This window comes from Mizuhopecten yessoensis, unplaced genomic scaffold (assembly GCF_002113885.1).
Source record: "Mizuhopecten yessoensis strain PY_sf001 unplaced genomic scaffold, ASM211388v2 scaffold2091, whole genome shotgun sequence".
In the NCBI taxonomy this organism is placed as follows: Eukaryota; Metazoa; Mollusca; class Bivalvia; order Pectinida; family Pectinidae; genus Mizuhopecten; species Mizuhopecten yessoensis.
In genome coordinates, this window is record NW_018404373.1 from 883,364 (window position 1) to 904,471 (window position 21,108).

General features: G+C 37.1%; 2 protein-coding genes across 3 annotated transcripts in view; one reads left to right on the forward strand and one right to left on the reverse strand.

The window, feature by feature from the left end:
- The window catches only part of LOC110445158 (probable elongator complex protein 3), a 19,708-nt gene extending 14,346 nt beyond the window's left edge, over positions 1-5,362 (forward strand). Inside the window, exons 16-17 of one of the 2 annotated variants that reach the window (XM_021489599.1) lie at positions 1,632-1,713; positions 4,573-5,362. In XM_021489599.1, coding sequence (XP_021345274.1) covers positions 1,632-1,713; positions 4,573-4,646 — 156 coding nt within the window. In that variant the 3' untranslated portion in view covers positions 4,647-5,362. The remainder of the gene's footprint in view (positions 1-1,631; positions 1,714-4,572) is intronic. The other variant, XM_021489600.1, reaches the window with a different exon arrangement.
- Positions 5,363-9,182: 3,820 nt separating this feature from the next.
- LOC110445159 (zinc finger SWIM domain-containing protein 6-like) overlaps positions 9,183-21,108 on the reverse strand; it is a 48,842-nt gene continuing 36,916 nt past the window's right edge. Inside the window, exons 5-13 of the mRNA XM_021489601.1 lie at positions 20,784-20,932; positions 18,913-19,063; positions 17,855-18,025; positions 17,330-17,494; positions 16,802-17,098; positions 16,193-16,480; positions 15,222-15,357; positions 14,473-14,788; positions 9,183-13,991 (exon numbers count right to left, since the gene is read on the reverse strand). Of these exons, the coding sequence (XP_021345276.1) occupies positions 13,044-13,991; positions 14,473-14,788; positions 15,222-15,357; positions 16,193-16,480; positions 16,802-17,098; positions 17,330-17,494; positions 17,855-18,025; positions 18,913-19,063; positions 20,784-20,932 (2,621 nt within the window). The 3' untranslated portion in view covers positions 9,183-13,043. The remainder of the gene's footprint in view (positions 13,992-14,472; positions 14,789-15,221; positions 15,358-16,192; positions 16,481-16,801; positions 17,099-17,329; positions 17,495-17,854; positions 18,026-18,912; positions 19,064-20,783; positions 20,933-21,108) is intronic.

The following is a 21,108-nucleotide window of genomic DNA, read 5'->3' on the forward strand; positions in this document are numbered from 1 at the left end:
CCCACCCCGTCCTGTCCCGTCCCCTGTCCCGTCCCACCCCGTCCCGTCCCGTCCCCCGTCCCGTCCCATGATCAGAGTGGTTGTAACTATTTATAGAACATCAAACACTGAAACTAGTTCCACATGGTGACGGGGGCATTCATGTCTTACAGACATTTTTTTAGTTTAAATATAATATAAGAGGGATAAAGCCTGATGGATCTACATACAGATGTCTTGTCTTTGCTTAAGACTCATTAGAATCTTATATAAACAACTCAGTCCAACCGTTTGGAATGAAAATATTCCTGGGTTATATTATCAACCCATGCTTTCATGGTTACATTGTTAAATCATATATCCAAGGTTACAAGATCAGACACAACATCAATTTCTAGTATAAAAGAGAAATCTGTTAATTTTAGTTTATACAAATCATTGACATAAATCTGTCTATAACTCGAATTTTATAGAAAATTTCTTCATAAAATGTAAGTGGACAAGAATGGGGAGATGATAAGTGGAAGAAGGACTGTCCGGAAAGATACATGAGTCCTTTACCCTTTAACTGGATACCCAGAAGTATGCTGGGCGATTGAGCAGTAGAGTAGAGTCAGGAAATTTAGGTATAAGACAGCCTCAGGATGAGTTTCTTTATTCGGTACTAGTCAACCGGTTTCACCCTCTTAGCAGGCTTCTTCAGTCTGGCGAAATGGTTGTCTAGCAGCAAACAAATTTGAAGAAACCTACCCTTAGGCTGTTGTGATTGATGCCTTAGCCTAAATTTGAATTTCTACCCCAGTTTACCAGAGCCAACCATTTAGTTGCAGAGGTATTGGTTAACACAAGTGTATATCAACCAGTTGATTGACACTTTCTGTCACTTTGATTGGTTAAAATCCTGACTATAGACTTTTGTGGTTCAGAGATTGGCACCCTTTGACTTGGTGCCTCTCCATTACAGAGTCTGACATCTGTCTGTAATGTATTATAGTGGATGCTAAACATATTCATGCTAAAACAATAGACAGAAAATGTAGTTTACCCTGCTTCTGGTGCTGAGAATGTCATTGCAAAAATGTATGAAAATGATAATATTACACAAAGTATATGTAGATGGAATGTAGATCTCCATTTTATACAAATAAAATGAAAGACAGGTAGAGAAAAAATAAATGCAGGAGAAAAACAATAATGTAATGTACATGTCCTAATTTAGTGGTCAACGTATACTATAAATGCATTGTCTAGTCTTGGCGGTCAGTCATTGTAACTGGGTACTTACACTTACGGTGTACATGTGCTGGAACTGGACGGAATGCAGGTTATCAGAAAGATAAATTGGTTAGAGTATCAATCTTCAGTTTGGAGTCGCTGGATTCAAATTCTGATCTCACCATTACATTTTTCCTTTCTTTTTATTGCATTCATATAAATGGCCTGGGCTGAAATGATAGTATACAAGTGCAAGATACAGACTTACAGAGTTTGTAACTCACTAATAGAAATATAAGGCACATGAACATACCTTTTCGGACAGTACGTATAACTTTACAGTATCCTTGTTTCATGATTATCATATGAAGTCTGACGTGAAGTTTACCTGTAATTTGGTACGTTTTTGATAAGAAATAACATGTGACCTGTTTTAGGGTTTTGGTATGCTGTTGATGGAGGAGGCGGCAAGGATAGCCAAGGAGGAGCACGGGTCACAGAGAATAGCTGTCATATCAGGTGAGGTCAACAGCAGTATAACAGGTCGTCGAATATATAACAGTGTTGATAGAGATTTGGGTAATTCATAGTGAGAATGACTATTTGGTATAGATATTCAGTTGAATGGTGAAAGAAGATCTTATTGTTGACCCTTCATGCTGTTTGTATGTAATAATGACCTGTATGTATATAAAAGATGTGTATGTTGACACAGTGAACCATAGGGCTGCAACGATACATTAACATGGCGATACGATACGTATCACAATACTGTGGTCGTATCACTATGATCACGATACGATACGTATAACGATACTGTGGTCGTATCACTATTATCACGATACTGTGGTCGTATCACTATGATCACGATACTGTGGTCGTATCACTGTGATCACGATACGATACATATCACGATACTGTGGTCGTATCACTGTGATCACGATACTGTGGTCGTATCACTATGATCACGATACTGTGGTCGTATCACTATGATCACGATATTGTGGTCGTATCACTATGATCACGATACGATACGTATCACGATACTGTGGTCGTATCACTGTGATCACGATACGATACGTATCACGATACTGTGGTCGTATCACTATGATCACGATACGATACGTATCACGATACTGTGGTCGTATCACTATGATCACGATACGATACGTATGACGATATTGTGGTCGTATCACTATGATCATGATACGATACGTATCACGATACTGTGGTCGTATCACTATGATCACGATACGATACGTATCACGATCCTGTGGTCGTATCACTGTGATCAGGATACGATACGTATTACGATACTGTGGTCGTATCACTGTGATCAGGATACTTTGGTCGTATCACTATGATCACGATACTGTGGTCGTATCACTATGATCACGATACGATACGTATCACGATACTGTGGTCGTATCACTGTGATCAGGATACGATACGTATCACGATACTGTGGTCGTATCACTGTGATCACGATACTGTGGTCGTATCACTGTGATCACGATACGATACTATGATCACGATACGATACATATCACGATACGATACGTATCACAATACGATACGTATCACAATACTTTGTTCACGATACGATACATATCACGATACATATAGTAACAGTAGAAGCAAAGAGAAAAGATATGATGCATTGTTTTAATGGCAATAGTATAACTGAAAATATATTTGGTCCAAAATGAGCCGAGCTGGAGCTGTCACTCGCCATGTTGGAACGGATATGAGTGGACTAAATTCAGTAATGACAAACTCTGGAAATACTGTTGGCAAAACGTGTATCATACCGTATTCAAAATGTCACGTTAATATCATCACATAGTTGCAGCCCTAGTGAACCAGTATTTTGACATTAATCCTGTTTGTCGACACAGCCCTAGTGAACCTGTATATTGACATTAATCCTGTTTGTCGACACAGCCCTAGTGAACCAGAATGTTGACATTAATCCTGTTTGTCGACACAGCCCTAGTGAACGTGTATGTTGACATTATTCCTATTTGTCGACACAGCCCTAGTGAACCTGTATATTGACATTAATCCTGTTTGTCGACATAGCCCTAGTGAACCTGTATGTTGACATTATTCCTATTTGTCGTCACAGCCCTAGTGAACCTGTATGTTGACTTTAATCCTGTTTGTCGACACAGCCCTAGTGAACCAGAATGTTGACATTAATCCTGTTTGTCGACACAGCCCTAGTGATCCTGTATGTTGACATTATTCCTATTTGTCGACAAAGCCCTAGTGAACCTGTATGTTGACATTATTCCTATTTGTCGACAAAGCCCTAGTGAACCTGTATGTTGACATTATTCCTATTTGTCGACAAAGCCCTAGTGAACCTGTATGTTGACATTATTCCTGTTTGTCGACACAGCCCTAGTGAACCAGTATGTTGACATCAATCCTGTTTGTCGACACAGCCCTAGTGAGCCTGTATGTTGACATTATTCCTATTTGTCGTCACAGCCCTAGTGAACCTGTATGTTGACTTTAATCCTGTTTGTCGACACAGCCCTAGTGAACCAGTATGTTGACATTAATCCTGTTTGTCAACACAATGACACTATCTGTTGAAACAATGGCCATGTGTGTTGACACAAAAACCCAGTATGTTGCATCCCTTTTGCTTTGAAGGGACTGAATGACATGTTAATTGTAGAAAATGATGACTCGATTGCAACTGATATGTCTGTTGTCGGTGTGGATTGCAATTTGTGTGTCTGTTGTAGGTGTTGATTGTAACGTGTGTGTCTGTTGTAGGTCTGAATCATAACTTGTATGTCTGTTGTCGGTGTGGATTGCAATTTGTGTGTCTGTTGTAGGTGTGAATCATAACTTGTATGTCTGTTGTTGGTGTGGATTGTAACTTGTGTGTCTGTTGTAGGTGTGGATTGTACTTTGTGTGTCTGTTGTAGGTGTGGATTGTACTTTGTGTGTCTGTTGTAGGTGTGGATTGTACTTTGTGTGTCTGTTGTTGGTGTGGATTGTAACTTGTGTGTCTGTTGTAGGTGTGAATTGTACTTTGTATGTCTGTTGTTGGTGTGGATTGTAACTTGTGTGTCTGTTCTAGGTGTGGATTGTACTTTGTGTGTCTGTTGTAGGTGTGGATTGTAGCTTGTGTGTCTGTTGTAGGTGTGGATTGTACTTTGTATGTCTGTTGTCAGTGTGGATTGTAACTTGTGTGTCTGTGTGGTGTGGATTGTAATGTGTGTGTCTGTTGTAGGTGTGGATTGTAACTTGTATGTCTGTTGTTGGTGTGGATTTCAACTTGTATGTCTGTTGTTGGTGTGGATTGTACTTTGTGTGTCTGTTGTTGGTGTGGATTTTAACTTTGTATGTCTGTTGTAGGTGTGGGAACTCGTAACTACTACAGGAAGCTTGGATATGAACTGGAAGGGCCCTACATGACAAAGTCCCTGTGACAAAACCATGGAGAGCTGTCCCAATCGAACCACAACCCCGGACTTGGCAACTCACTACCTGTGATATCAGCCTAGATTTATGTGATCTGGATTAAAAGACATCAGGACTGATGGAGTCAACAATATATTAAGGCAGAGAGGATGTGAGAGGATGGAGTATAATGGGGTCAGAGCTAAGACATGCCAAAGCTCTGACACTCTATATCTGATGATAGAGTTTACATACCCTATACCTACCAGTACATAGTGATTGGCTCTTTATCTCTCACCTCATACCCAGGATTTTTGACACAGCATTTGCAACTCTGAACAATATTCAAATATGGTATAACAGTGGCAGATGAGTCTGCAATAGTTTCACATCAAGTTTGTGTAACACTTGTTTATTTCTGTGTGGCGACATCAGTTCCAGACTGCTAGTGTTGTTGGTGGCCGACATTCTCTGCCAGTCAAAACCACATAACATTTTAAGACGATGTCACATTTCAAAATGTCAACTAACAAGGTACTGAACATTTTGAACTTCAGTGATTTGTTTTAATTGGAATCCAAGTCAGGGTTTAAAAAATCACAGTTCCTTTGAAGTCACCAATGGTAACCATGAAACGTCTTGCATTTGTAGAGGTGGGAGAAAAAGACACTTCTTTTTCATTGAAATTCTGCCTGAAAAACTATAAGTTTGTTTCTAGGAAAGTGCAATGATTATTCTGTAATAAGCAAATAAGATGATCTGGACAATAAAAGAAGGACATTGTTATATATACAATATATATTGCTGCGTACAGCAAAGAGTACCATCCTGAAGGACATTTAAGGTGTAGCTCATGCTAATTTATGTGGTATTTTCCTGTGTTATGTACAGATGATTACAGACAACTACAGATTGCATCATTTGTATGATAATTGTTAATGTAATAAATTAATTAAAAAATACTTTTTGGATTGTTTTTGCTCTTTTTTTATCACTTTCTTTAGAAACTGTCTCGTATTTTGATGAAACTTTTTGGTAAATTCAGTCAGAGGTGGGGACCAGAATCTCTCCTCAAGAAGAGGCTGACCCCAAGAGGGGTGAAACCTTAAAACGACATCTTGTCTGACAATGGATTTATCGTTAATACCATGGCCAATTATGTAAAATGATTTTGAGATAAAGAAATCAGACTTCAGACTTAGGAACGGACTGACCAATCCAGCAGTTGTAGGTGGGACCTAGGGTCACCTAGTGCATCATCTTTCAGCCATTTAGGAAGTTGGGCATACTGATATAGTCTATGGGATATGTTATACACTCTGTAACCTGCAACTGCTGAACTTTGTATGCAATTATGTCTTGGGATTGTGGAGTGTATCTTACCTAATAGATCGGGTTCTGTGCCCAACAATTTGCAGAGTTATGTCCCTTTGTTCACCATTTATCACTTTGTCTAGGACATATCTCATTTACACCGTCATCTACAATAGGCCAGGTTTGTGTGCGAGTACCTCTTGGGATTAGCAAAGTGACAAGTACTAAAAGTTGGTCTTATGCCACAGTATATACAGAGTTATGGCCCTTTGCCATTTTCGATACTAATGGTTGTCTAGAAGTGGGGAATTATGGATTGCAGGCATTATTTTGCCTTGTTCAACCATGAAGTTGTTCACTGTAGCATATCCACAGGCGTTTGAAGTCATTTTTTATCATTTTCTCTGTCCTTGTTATGAATTGTATCAAAATTAAAAGGATAAGACATTCATCATTTCCATTTTTTATTGGTCATTCTTCTTCCCCAATCATATATAATAGATTTTTACCATTCATTACTGGCACATAACCAACATTTCTTTGGGGACAATCAGATTCACATAATCATCAATATGTACACCTCTTGTACACAAATACATATAGACTAGACTTCTACAAAATGTAATGAACTATAAATAGAACATGGAGCACTAAATTAAACTGGTCACATGACGTTATTTACTATATATAGCAAACAAAACAAGGCTGACTGATGGCATGTACTTATTCACCTAACTCTCATGATTCCCTGCTCAAAATGGAAGTTGCTTTTTAAAAAAGCAGTATTGCATGTATAATATACAAACACAAAATTTTGACCATGGCAAGACGATATGAATATTTTCGTCTAATATTTTTCAAGTAATTTGCATATTCAAATAAATGATTTGTTTATGATTAAAGCAATGTAACACAATAATTAAGATGTTTAACTAGTATTTCAACATCAAGTTTGATATACTTAAGACTATGTATTTAATTTTTGAATACTAACTGGTAATGATTTAAATATTTGAACAATGGCAATTCATTCTTATAATTTTCTGAAGCAAGTTGGACTTTTCAAAGAACATTTTTTCTCTACTTTGCTTGATCAAGATAGTTGGTATGGTACATACAGACATTTGGAAATAAAATATAGACAAAAGCTTTGTAAGGAAACAATTCCTTAACTATCATAATTAATTACAAAACAGAGGTGTACAACACTGAACACCATGGGTTAGGACCTTCGGAACACCTTGGATCAGAACCTTCAGAACACCTCAGATTATAATCTTTGGAACACCTCGGTTCTAAACCTTCAGTCTATGTCAGTCAATTCATGGAATCAACCGTTACAGATATTTTCTAAATTTGAAACATTAAAAGACAAAGAAAAACATATAAATACAAAGACTCTTAACCATTCTTCAAACAGATCCCAGTAATAAACAAATGTCAAGTAGTTAAAACCTTAAAATAAACTGAAGGTTTTTATTTAAATATTTTGCTAGCTTATGTCTCAACATCTATCACTGTAAATGTTCAACATTTATGCTGTGAGAGTCAACTAAGAACTCAAATATCATATTCAGGAACCCTGAAACATGGGAGCAAATGTGTTATGGAAATGTTGCAAATCTAAATCAGCAAAACAGTTTTAAAAAAAAAGTGTTTGCGAAAACTCTTTAAAACCAGAACACGGTATGTGATAATTGACAAATTAAATTAGAATATTGATTATGAGACATGAAGTACAAGAAATCATATTTGAAAATTGACATTTGTTTAAAAGGGGTTAAGTGATGCACACAAAGCATCTTCCACCCTCGTATGCACCAAAAAAATCTCCCGTCTTTGTTACACAAAAACCCGGTACACACCACTATGCCGTTGGCTTGGCAAATCCATGCATTTTGAAAGGTTTGAGAATTTGAGAAGAGAAAAAGAGAAGAAAAACAAGCCTCTGGCCTTTCATTTGTACATGTCTAGCATGTTGTTATTATAAAGTAGTAATAAAATATACCCAGACGATGATCATCATACAAATTATACATGTAAATAATGCAGATTTATGGTCTATTGTAATTAAGGCAGGATAACAATCCATGCCACATTTCCCATACACATTCAAATATAATATTTTGAAATTTTCTCTCATATAAAAAGTTAAAAAAAAAAAATGTAAAAATTCATGAAATGAGGTAGACGGTTTCAGCTGTGATATATAAGCTGTATTTAAGGCCAAACTGTTAAGTTATAGATATATAGATATATAATCCTTCTTTAATGCTATCAGATCGTACATGTAGACATCACTGGTATAAGTATGTCCGAACGTTTTCAACGACACAAATTTCCATACTGGTATCGCAGAATTTTCTTAATAAGGCGATGTGTCTGATTTTTCAATGTGCGAGTAGGGGAAAAAAAGGAAACCTGAAAAATATGCTATGACTAGCTCAATACTGTCTGTGAACTATACATGTTACTGCAGTACTGTAAAAATGTTCCCCAAGAACCTGTCGTGATCAGAACTTGTCGGATAATCTAAGGAGATTTTAAGTATATGGTTTGTGCATGTGCATTACAGATAGGAAACTTTACAAAAGGACAACTATATTGACAAATCTTTGCGAGACCCCACACTACTCAGTTCACCTTAAAATAAGCATTAGTTTATACCATAAATCGATATTTCCACCTAATGGTCCCTGTCAATGGAACAGGTGTTCATTTATATATTAACACACTTTCCTTTCTCAAAATGGCCAATATTATATAGTGTAGTCGAAGAAACCACCAATAATTAGGTGATCAGAGATAGGCTGAGCTACATGGACAATAAATATACACATGGTTTCTTCTACACAATGATTTGATTTTAATAAATTAATGACCACACACTGTTGACTATATTGACGTCGTCACCATGTTGTAATGATTAGCCGTTTAAGGTTTTACAAAATGATCACAAGAATTACTTTCAGTATAGATATATTCCCTTACAGATAAATCATTTCAATAAAGGTTAATTCCTTTACAGATAAATCATTTCAGTACAAGGGAATTTCTTTACAGATAAATCATTTCAGTACAAGGGAATTCCTTTACAAATAAAACATTTCAATAAAGGTTAATTCCTTTACAGATAAATCATTTCAATAAAGGTTAATTCCTTTACTTCCTTTACAGATAAATCATTTCAATAAAGGTTAATTCCTTTACAGATAAATCATTTCAATAAAGGTTAATTCCTTTACTTCCTTTACAGATAAAACATTTCAATAAAGGTTAATTCCTTTACAGATAAATCATTTCAATAAAGGTTAATTCCTTTACTTCCTTTACAGATAAATCATTTCAATAAAGGTTAATTCCTTTACAGATAAATCATTTCAATAAAGGTTAATTCCTTTACTTCCTTTACAGATAAATCATTTCAATAAAGGTTAATTCCTTTACAGATAAATCATTTCAATAAAGGTTAATTCCTTTACTTCCTTTACAGATAAATCATTTCAATATATGAAGGTTAATTCCTTTACTTCCTTTTCAGATAAATCATTTCAATAAAGGTTAATTCCTTTACAGATAAATTATTTCAATGAAGGTTAATTCCTTTACTTCCTTTACAGATAAATTATTTCAATAAAGGTTATTCCTTTACAGATACATTATTTCAATAAAGGTCAATTCCTTTACAGATAAATTATTTACTGGTAATCAATGTCATGACCAAACTGAAATGAGGGATCAGCTATACAAATATACTACAAAATAATACTTTCCTCCTGAAATTATTGCACAATATGATGTTATTGCTAATTTATATTTTCTTTTGTTTAATGGGGGAGAAGTTAAAGGGAAAAAGAAAGGAAAGAAATCAAATCTGGAAAAGTATAAAAGTGTACAACAAAATGGAATGAACATCATTACCTCTCATAATTAGGAACACAGTTGTCATGACAACAAGAATAGAGAGCTCCAATCAAGACAGGGAACAACTACAGGTATTCAAAACACAATAACAAATTTGTCAGCTGATATTTAGACAGTACCAGTATGAATGTCTTCATACATCAATATACAATAATGAAAAAAATATATTCAAATACAAAATGTTCGGTCGACATAAACATGTACAGTGCAGGAGGGGGAAATATGTGACTATCATAAATGAAAAACCCTGAATGATAAAAAAGTTATTGCAAATAATAAGATCAATGTTATTTAGTAGAAGTAAAGTATTACCGGTATGTAGATGTGTGTGTAGACGGTATAAAACAGGATATCTAGAAAAACATAAATTTGAGATTGAAAAAATGACTGTACCACAGATTGTATTATAATTATGTAATTACTGAATCTCACTTAAACTTGAAAAACGATTACTGCTGAAAATTATGTTTAACTTTATTTCATCTAACCACTGTATGTTTCAAATATAATCTATGTTCAGTGGCCATCTCATACACTCATCCTTAATATTTTAAAGTATTTTTGCTCACGAGTACAGTTAATATTTACAGTGATAAACACAATAGGACCATGCGATCCTTAAACAATATCCTAACCTTACCTCTGATTTAATTTCCTTGAATAAATAAAAAGAATTTTAAGAGTGTAAAATTTCATAATGCAAACTATAAGATGAGAGTTCACACCAGTAGCTTAAGTCAGAGTTCACACTGGTAGCAAAGGTCAGAGTTCACACTGGTAGCTAAAGTCAGAGTTCACACTGGTAGCTTATAAGGTCAGAGTTCACACTAGTAGCTTATAAGGTCAGAGTTCACACTGGTAGCTAATATAAGGTCAGAGTTCACACTGGTAGCTAATATAAGGTCAGAGTTCACATTGGTACACGTACCAATATGCTTGTACAGCAAAACATTGTTAGTACAGCACTAATTCCAAAATATGTGGTGAAATGCTTTTAGCATTTAGATTGCTAGGTAACCATTCTCTTAATTTTGTTTTATAGTTTAAAATTTACTACCATAGCACACCTTCTACCCTGTCGTAACCAATGTTTCAATAACGCATCAACTATCATACAATTCATACACACTGTCAGACATCAACTATCATATAATTCATACACACTGTCAGACATCTATCATACAATTCATACACACTGTCAGACATCTTATTCTATCATACAATTCATACATACTGTCAGACATCTATCATACAATTGCATTGATTCCCACTGTCAGACATCTTATTCTATCATACAATTCATACACATTGACAGACATCTATCATACAATTGCATTGATACACACTGTCAGATATCTTATTCTATCATACAATTCATACATACTGTCAGACATCTATCATGCAATCGCATTGATACACACTGTCAGACATCTTATTCTATCATACAATTCATACACACTGTCAGACATCTATCATGCAATTGCATTGATACACACTGTCAGACATCTTATTCTATCATACAATTCATACACACTGTCAGACATCTTATTCTATCATACAATTCATACACATTGACAGACATCTATCATACAATTCATACACACTGTCAGACATCTATCATACAATTCACAAACACTGCAAGACATTTTCTACCAATTATATTACTGCCAGATCCTCGAAACAATAAAAGGAATATAGCAGTAAATGGTACTACAGGGTATGATACGAGTATCAGAAAGCCTAGAGTTGGTTTTATACACACTGCCTACCATCAATATTCTGCTGTACATCTTTTTAAATAAACTAGAAATTAACTCAAAACTGATCAACATTAACGTTTTTAAACAATTTCATTCAACAATTTCATAAAGATTCACTTGAAATAAAATCCTTTAGCACCACCTGAAAAAAGAACTAAATGTTTAAGCAAGGCCATGCAAAAACACATGCATAGTGACACGATTGTTATCACTAAAAGGGAAAATTGGGGGAAATGTTATTCCAAACAAACACACATATATATATATATATATTGTATTTCATAAATAAAAAGGAAATAACAAAGAACAATCTTTCTTTTTAAACACCGTATTCATCAGTTTAGACCAATCACATAATGCTACTTCCGTCTGTGTTAGGGCGACTGTAAACAGACATACAGATTTTGAGGTCAGAGAAGAACTTGTCGGTTCAAAAAGGTAGAAATGTCTCATTAAATAGTCTACAAAACAAAAGAATCAAGGAAAAGTCATATAACAAATAAAATATAATATTCTACTTGGTGTGATCAGAGACACAGAGACCAACTGTTTCGGGATTGGTGAAATCTACATTTACAACAAATTTAAAAGTCTTCAATTCATCAATGATTTGTTACCATGATTTCCAAAATAAACAAAAACTTGTAATAAAGACTGGTGGAGTTTTTTTGTCAAGGATTCAACAGAAAAAAATCTAATGTATACAATAATTTCTGTCATGGTACATGAGCTAGTCTTTGTGTATATACGTGTATAAAGACACTCCACTAGCAGGCAGGCAACACCAAATCTATCTTTGTCAAATCACAGACTGATGAGGTAACAGGAAAAGTTTGAATGATTATAGAATCTTGGTCCCTTGCAGTGTAAACTGTGGGTGTGGCCTTTGACTGGTCACCCTCCATCAGTACAACTCTCCTCCCTACAACGGTAGGCAGGTCACATATACACATGTATTCCTTGTGAATGTGTACACATATGTTTTCACATATCTGCTCGATGCATGCTCTTTTTATACATGCAAGAGTCATTGGAGTTAAAGGAAACATAATGGTGCTGGACTCGGCTCACTGGTACGTATTTCCACAACAGAAAGTCACATTCTGATTCTGTGTGGCACATAGACCTCCTTACACACATTCACGAACATTGGAAATACATTGTGTGTCCACTTTGTAGAGACTAACCCCTACAACTTGACTAGCACCAGAGACAGGTAAACCTTATGTACTTAAAGCCAATGGGGTAGGACAATCTTGGTTGTCATCTGTGTTTATCCCAGGCGAGACCACAGAAGGGATAGCAGCGCGCCCAGCACCAAGGAGACAGCTTACTGTCGTCGACACACATTCGTGCCAACAGCTCAGAATACCCATGGAATGCTTAGCTCTGTTGATAAGTTCACCTTTACACACTGTGAAGCTGACATCATAATCCAAACCTCTCCTTAATGAGGTACATGAGTTTCTTTTTACCTTTATAAACAAGTTTCATATTTTCGATTAACTGTGCAAACTTTATAAGTCCATCCTGAGCCAGTAGAAATGTTTCCCGTGCCTTGCTGAGAAACTCTATGAAGTCTCCGTAGTGACGCGGACTGATATGTGTGAGTTTTGAATGTGTTGTGCTGATGTAGGCATGTATCGTGGCATCCATGAGCTGGCGTAGCGGAAGCTTGTCGTATGACAAAAGTTTGATGGCACGTCGCTTTCCATCCTGGCTGGCTAAGCCAGGAGCTGACAGTGTGCACCTCCGCAGAATGTCTGATAGCACTGTCGCACACTGAACGTTTTTAACCAGGACGGGAATGACATTGGCTAGTTCGTTTTTTCCGAGCGAGTGGCTTAGCGCACATGCCCAGTGAATGTCGTTGATGGCGGGATGAGTGTCCTGATTGTAAGCGAGATGTAGATTTTTCATGGCGAGAAGGGCAAGTTTGTATGCACGATTGGGATAGCCTCGGTGCTCCATGTACCGAGCTATCGTGAACAACTGACTGGAGTTCATTATGTGGGAGGCAGCCTCTATGACTATTTGGTAGGCTGTTTCAAATGCTATGGGGTCCTTTTCACACAGAGTGAGAGCACACAAAGCACAATTCTGAGGATCTTTGGTGGCACACTGCAGTGCCAAGGTCCGAGCACAGTTTGCTAGATCCTCTTGCTGGTGAAAGTTCACATTCAACTGCATCATTGTTGTATGAGACATTATCGTCGTGGCAACCATTCCTGTAGCCTCGATTGGCTGGAACAAAGCGTACCAGTTCTGCATGATTGACACCAATGCTTGAACTCCGACCTCTGTCGCACAGGTCACTAGCCATCGAACCATCTCACGACGACGCCAATTCATCGTCATGAGCGTCATCTTCATCACCTGGGAACAGAAACATATTACAGATCAGTATCATTGAGGGATATTCTAAATACAGTGTATGAAGACATTAATTTTAGTGAGGTTTCTGACAATTCACCAGCCATAATTCTGTTTCCCCTTGGGACCACTGTACAAATGTGAATAATTTTAGACCCCATCATCCATTTATTATCAATTTTAACTCCTTCATTCAGCAGACTAAAAAGAGGTGTCATATTAAATATCAGGTTTTCAGTTTAGTGGCTTTGGAAATCATGGACAAACCTGTACCAAAAAAACACAAGCTGCTATAAATAAAATACTGTACACAGCATACCGAGATACACCATATTTATACTCTTGTATTGGAATCAAAATAGTTTCAGGAGTCGCATTATTTACAAGTACCTTAAAAATCCTAACACAGTTAAATCAATATACTGCGTCATTCTGCTGCTGATCCTAACATTTCCTCACATTGAGTTTTCTATAGTAACCCTACCTGTAGGCCAAGCTCAAATGCTGCGTTGAGTGCACCCATGTGTTTGGGCGTGTCTGGTGGTGTGGCTATCTTGAACACATCCTGAGCAAGTTTGAAGAGCTGTGACGAGCTGTGGATGTGTTTGTGCGCTACCTCCAGCACCGTACGTAACCTCCGGATGTCCCCCTTGGCTGCAGCCAGAAGGGTACAGGAGAGCTCGCACTGCTTGCTCTCGATGTGACCCAGGATGAACCAACGAGGGAAGCGGCTGAGCATGGCTGACCCGATGTTATTTAATCCATCATCTATATCTTCTGTATCCTCCAAAACTGGCAATCTGTGAACAAGTATCATGCTATTTGAAATTCTTGTACAATAATTTTTGTTTCTATTTCGAACTCATTGATATCTACATTACATTTAAACGTCCAAATTACTGTCAATCACAAGATTGTTGCTTCACTGAAGTTAAATGCCGATATCTTTAAGAATGTGTTTGCCATGGGCTGAAATCACCCTCCAATTGAGTTCTTACTACATTTATATTAATTTTAAACTTTTTTTGAACATTTTGTGAAATTTATAACAGCACATGTTATGACAATCACAAACCAATTAAAACTGCTGACAGTGAGTGATTTACAGTTGATATTTTCTTTTCTGTTTCAACTAACTTTATTGGTAAATCTGATAAAACATAAAAGGCTAGACTTTTGTGAATCTTCTCCAGTAAACCTTTCAAACATGCTTGATGTTGGTGCTATAAATACCTCATCGCCCGAAGGCCGACTTTGTAAGCCAGGTCCTGGTCGTGGGACAGAAGGCTGTTGAACAGGAACTTTGCAAATGTGTGCATTGGGTAGCTCTCCGAGTGTATCCCTATACCTAGACCACTGTGACTGCCTCCTGTAACAATTAGAAAGTGTCTCTTAATTCATATACATATAGTGCCTTCCCTTTGAAACTCCAGTTTGGTATACTGTTTTTAGGGTGAATACCATTAAACTTCATTTTCAGGCTTGAACTTGACCAGAAGACATCAACTTCATTCAATTCACTATTTAATAGATATATTTTGTGCCAATGAAGGCCTGCAGCACGAAACATGTCGGCAAAATGGTAAAAGGGAAGACTATACGTTATGGAAGCAGGGCTACAGGAGTTGCTACTTTTCTTTTTCCTTTAATTTATCACTTAAATTTATAGCAATGTTGTTTAATACATTAATATTTAAAATTACCATTACAATGTATATCTGTTTTTTACCTCTAGTAAACTCCAGTGTTACTGATTTGGTTTTCTTCAAATGGTTAGCAAAATTAAAATCAAATTTATTATTACTGAAGAGAAAATCGCATACGCTTGGAGGACATTATGGAGAAAACAATACTCTGCAGGTCTTCAGTTTGTTGACAAGCATCAGCAAAATTTGCTAGTTTCTTCCCAGCTTTGGTATATATACACCACACCCATAGCCCAGATACGGTATAATCTGTCTTAACTCAAATGTTGGAATGGTCTTTGAGTAAAACCCTAGGCAGTCACGATGCAGTGATAAATGTATACATTTCTTTGTAGAAAGAGCTGGTATATTCAGAAATCTGAATAAATCACACTTGTGTATAAAGAATTGGAATGATTAGAAATCCAAGTACACCATACTACAGGTAAGGTAGTTACAAACAGTTTGAACCGAGTTCTCTGTACCATGAAATAGAGAGACGTGATGAGGTATACGTACCTTCCAACATGAGAGTGGCCTGTTTACTGAACACAGATACCAGCGTAGGGTCGAGCTCTATATTATGTAGTTTGGCGATGAGTTTTTCCTCTTGTTTACATGCCTTTTCCTGGGCATACAGCCCTGTTGGCATCTGCCTCTGCTGGCTCAGACCGATTAGCGCCACCTCTAGGGCAAATGTCAAGTACGACTCGTTACGGTCTCCGTTACCAGGGATTGCCACATGGTGGTAGCGGGGTGGAAGACAACTTGGAGTCTCACCAGCAAATAGGCGACTGCTCAGTGGATCTGTGCAAAAAATAATAATACATACAGTTGCAGTCAAAAGGTCTTTCTTATGATAAAGTTAAGACTATTAACTAATTAAGTCGAATGTATTTTCTACAAAGCATTTCAATCGTAGCGAAACCAGCTACACTTTGTTGAATTATATTCTAACTTCTCAAAGTAAAAAAATTACAACACCAGACACTAAGATTACAAGAAAATGAGTTCATCAGAATAATATTTTTTTGTAAGATGGCTATCAAGAAAATAGATATTTGAAGTTTTCAGTACTTGATATTATACAACGTAAACGACGAGAATCCCTAGTGTAGGTCATGCTACCTGTAGGGGTGGGGTCCTCTGTGTTGATCGAGGCCTCCATGAGGGTGTCAAAAAGTACCCCCAAAGGATCCAACGCATGGCCTATCCATCCCTCAGTATTGTTGGTCTGTGGGGGTTTCTTCCACGACCCGCGACTAGTACTCGGTGATTCCTCGCTGTGACCCCTGTAAATCTGCTGGTTATGTTTCTGTTTCTTTTTCAATGACCTCACAATACTGACAGCCAATCGTAAAGACTCCTTGACGTAACCATGGGAACGTAAAGCGTCCACTCTAGCACATGCAGTTGGGAAATGTTCTGAAAATTAGATGTAGTCAGAAAATCAGTGTCAATATTAATATTCAAACATGTTTTGGATGTTGAAAATCAGATCAACATAAATCACAGTTGCAGGCAAAATTTCTTACTAAATTCATGGAGTAAGCACAGACACATAATACCTTTTTTATGGTAATTTGACTCAAACATGCCTAATAATAACTATTGATTGAAATGTCTGATGTAAACCATCACAAAACAGTGACTTACCATTCCAGAGGGGGACGCCCTGCTGGTCGAAGAGGTCAAACTGGTGGCGGAGACAGTGACAGAAGTCCTCCCGGAGAACCAACTGGAGATGTTTGTCCTCCCAGGTCAGCTTGCTGGCCGTCAGGGCACGGTGGAAAATCTTACGTGGCTTATTAGAGTAGGGACCTAACAAGGGTAAATACATGGGAAACATTAGTCACACACAACTTACACCTATGTCTTGTTATCTCAATGTTATTGAAAGTAGGAGATATCAAATATTGAGATAGTAATCTAGAGATTGATTGTTTTGAACAAATTATAACTTTTTCCTGCAAAATCGACACAATCCCAGATTATGATGCTGGAAATCGTGCCTTATATATTAAAGAAATTGTTCCATCTATGTTAAAGAAGGTCCAACCCTAGGGCAGCTTCAACTTCGTATCACATACGCAAGTCAATTATTACATTCGGGCATGCCTCATTCCTGATAAAGAGATCACATGGCTCTGGAGGCACCTTTAACACCAGGCGTGACCTTACCTGAGTTACTGAGGCCCATGTTGGTAAGAGTTAAGTCCCCTGCATGTCGGACATCAGCATCCTCGAGTGGACAGACAGGACACGATGACCATTCGTCGAGGAGCTTCTGCCAATGTTCCTTTTCTATCATGGTGGAGTTTGGGTTGAGCACAACACACACCCAGAGAGCACCTGTTGATACAATTATAGCACAGTCTATAACAATACACACCCAAAGAGCACCTGTTGATACAATTATAGCACAGTCTATAACAACACACACCCAGAGAGCACCTGTTAATACAATTATAGCACAGTATATAACAACAGCGTTTAACAAAGTGTCCATCACCACACACCCAGAGAGCACCTGTTGATACAAATATAGCACAGTATATAACAACAGCGTTTAACAAAGTGTCCATCAACCCACACCCAGAGAGCACCTGTTGATACAATTACAGCACAGTCTATAACAATACACACCCAAAGAGCACCTGTTGATACAATTATAGCACAGCCTATAACAACACACACCCAGAGAGCACCTGTTAATACAATTATAGCACAGTATATAACAACAGCGTTTAACAAAGTGTGCATGACCAATACCTTCATTACCAACATTTTCATTGTCACAATACAATGCAACACTCTAAAAGTACAGCAGAACCTGGGCTTTAAAACTAGATCTACTATCAGTGTTTTTATTATCTTCTTTCAAGTCCATTAACTGATTTCTTTTGCATGATACAGAATAAAATACCTGTGAGGAATTTGTCATTTATCAGGAATAATCTACATCATTGTTATCTTTAATACAATCTTGATTTCTCTAAACAATACATTTTATAATAGTGCTGTCTCCAAGAAAAGGCTTCATTGTCAAAGAGTCTAAATATAGCCCACGTTTGTTGGTCTTGATTTCTCTAAACAATACATTTTATAATAGTGCTGTCTCCAAGAAAAGGCTTCATTGTCAAAGAGTCTAAATATAGCCCGTGTTTGTTGACAACACACACATAAAAGAAGACATGGTATATAATACACATTGAAGTTAGAAGCGCACAAAGGCTAACCTAGTTCATCCCAAAGTTGTCGGCACTTGTCAGTCATGGGTTGACCTTGGGACTTCCACACGAGGAGGCGAGGGTCAGCAAGGAACTGTTCCGTGATCAGTGTCAGCATTCTAGCACCATTGGAGTCTCTAGCACGCAACATCTCTCGTACCTGTCACCAGAGAAACGATCACGATTACGAGCAAGCTCTCAACGGGGTGGGGAGGACGTTTTAGTGTGAAATACAATACTAAGTGCACAATACAATTCAATGATGCTAGATATATTCAAATTGAAAAATAAATGTAACACAACATCACTTAGGTCCACTCAAATTTCCTTTGACAGGCGTTGTGTAATGCACTTGATGTCAAAACTCAGATGAGTAGAACTAACATTGTCCTTTATGCAGTACTTTATATTTATAATACATGTACATCTAACCATATTAAAACATAAAGTCTTTTATTTTTGCTGCACTTTTTAATAATTATCTGTATTTTATATCATTGAATGAGATGAACAACTCCATCGATCCCTCGGACCACACATTAGATAAAAAAAAACTAGACCACACCTACGATTAGGAAAACCAATGCATCTTTCTGGTTTTTATAACCTGATTTTCTTTTATAGAAAGACAATAAGCCTGTTACACTAGGGTCATACTCATTGACTCTTAGACATCAAATATTCGTAGAAGTCGTTGCATGATGCTAACGTGTATAGTCAGCCTTTGCAGATCAATAACTGATCGACTCACGTAACAACAAGGAACTACCTGGGTGCTACAAATACTGTTCAGTACATGAAATCAATAAATGATTAATTCAAATTGACGATTAAATCTACGACAACTGCCGATTAAGTTCGGACATAAACTAAGGTTTGTTCCCTGGTGAAGGACCAGGGGCTATATAGAGTGTGGCACAAGTAACTTATCATTCCAGCCGTCAGTAGCACAAAGGAGCTCCTCAACAACTAGGCTAATTTTCACAATTAGGACGTACTAATCACTCACATTTTTGCATGTGAGAATTTCCGAATATCATTGAGTATTGATTTACATGACTAAAGGCACAGTGGGGTGGACTGGTGCTGTGTCACAATCCATACAGGTGTATTGTCTACCTGTCGGGTAACAAGCCACATCAAAGTGGAGGAAGACTTCCAGCTGTGAGTACATTGCTCATTATACAAAGATGTCAACCATTTCAAGGTACAGATGTACCGGGTAAAACTCATCAAGCTATGGATACTTAATTCTCAAAAGGTATACTGAACAAGCTCACACAAGGTGTACTGAACAAACTCACACAAGGTATATACGAAGTAAAACTCATACAATGTATACCGAGCAAAACTCATACAATGTATAATGAGCAAAACTCATACAATGTATAATGAGCAAACTCACACAAATTATACAGGCTTAAATTTTCAAAAGACTCACTGAAAGCTCACAAAATGTTTATTGGACAAATTCTTAAACAATTATACAGCTTGCTTAACTCAGAACAAGGTATACTTTACAAATTATCACAGCAAGGTATTGTACATGTTTTATACTAACCCAAATTGGTTTTCCAAGATTTGAGCATGCAACCAGCTTTCTTCTTAATTATTACTAAAATTAAATGTTTTTATTGGTTGTCACCTCCTCACAATTTTTGAGTACTGGTTAATATCACAATGAGTGGTAATGTGTTTTTTAACTGGAAAACAAATTTGAAGCCATGTGATGGATTATCAGTTTATTTGTGGGGTTTAAAACCTCACGTTGTTGTCAACAGATTTATTTTGGTACAATTTTTATGGCCTAACAAAAATATGAAAGATGCACTTTTGCCCAACATGTATTAGGTGTACTATAAAAGTTTACTGTTTTGTACCTTTGCGAACATAAAGGTGAGTTGATTCGACACTGTGATGTAGCCATCTTGAGACAGGTAGGATCGCACAGTTTCCCGCACTTGTTCTTCGTCTAAATGCCAGCTATTGTCATCGTCCACAGAAGCACCAGCGGTGGGGTCAGGAGCACCTGAGGAAAACAAAGCAAGGGGGAGTAATTAGCGCAGCCTAGGGTGGTCTTAACCTAAACATCACTGATGCAATAGACTAATTAGGATCAATTATTCATCCCTATCGCATGCGGTTGGCCAGAGTTAGCATGGTAAGTGTCAAGTCGTTCCCTCCTAGTGTCTCAGCAGGAATTCT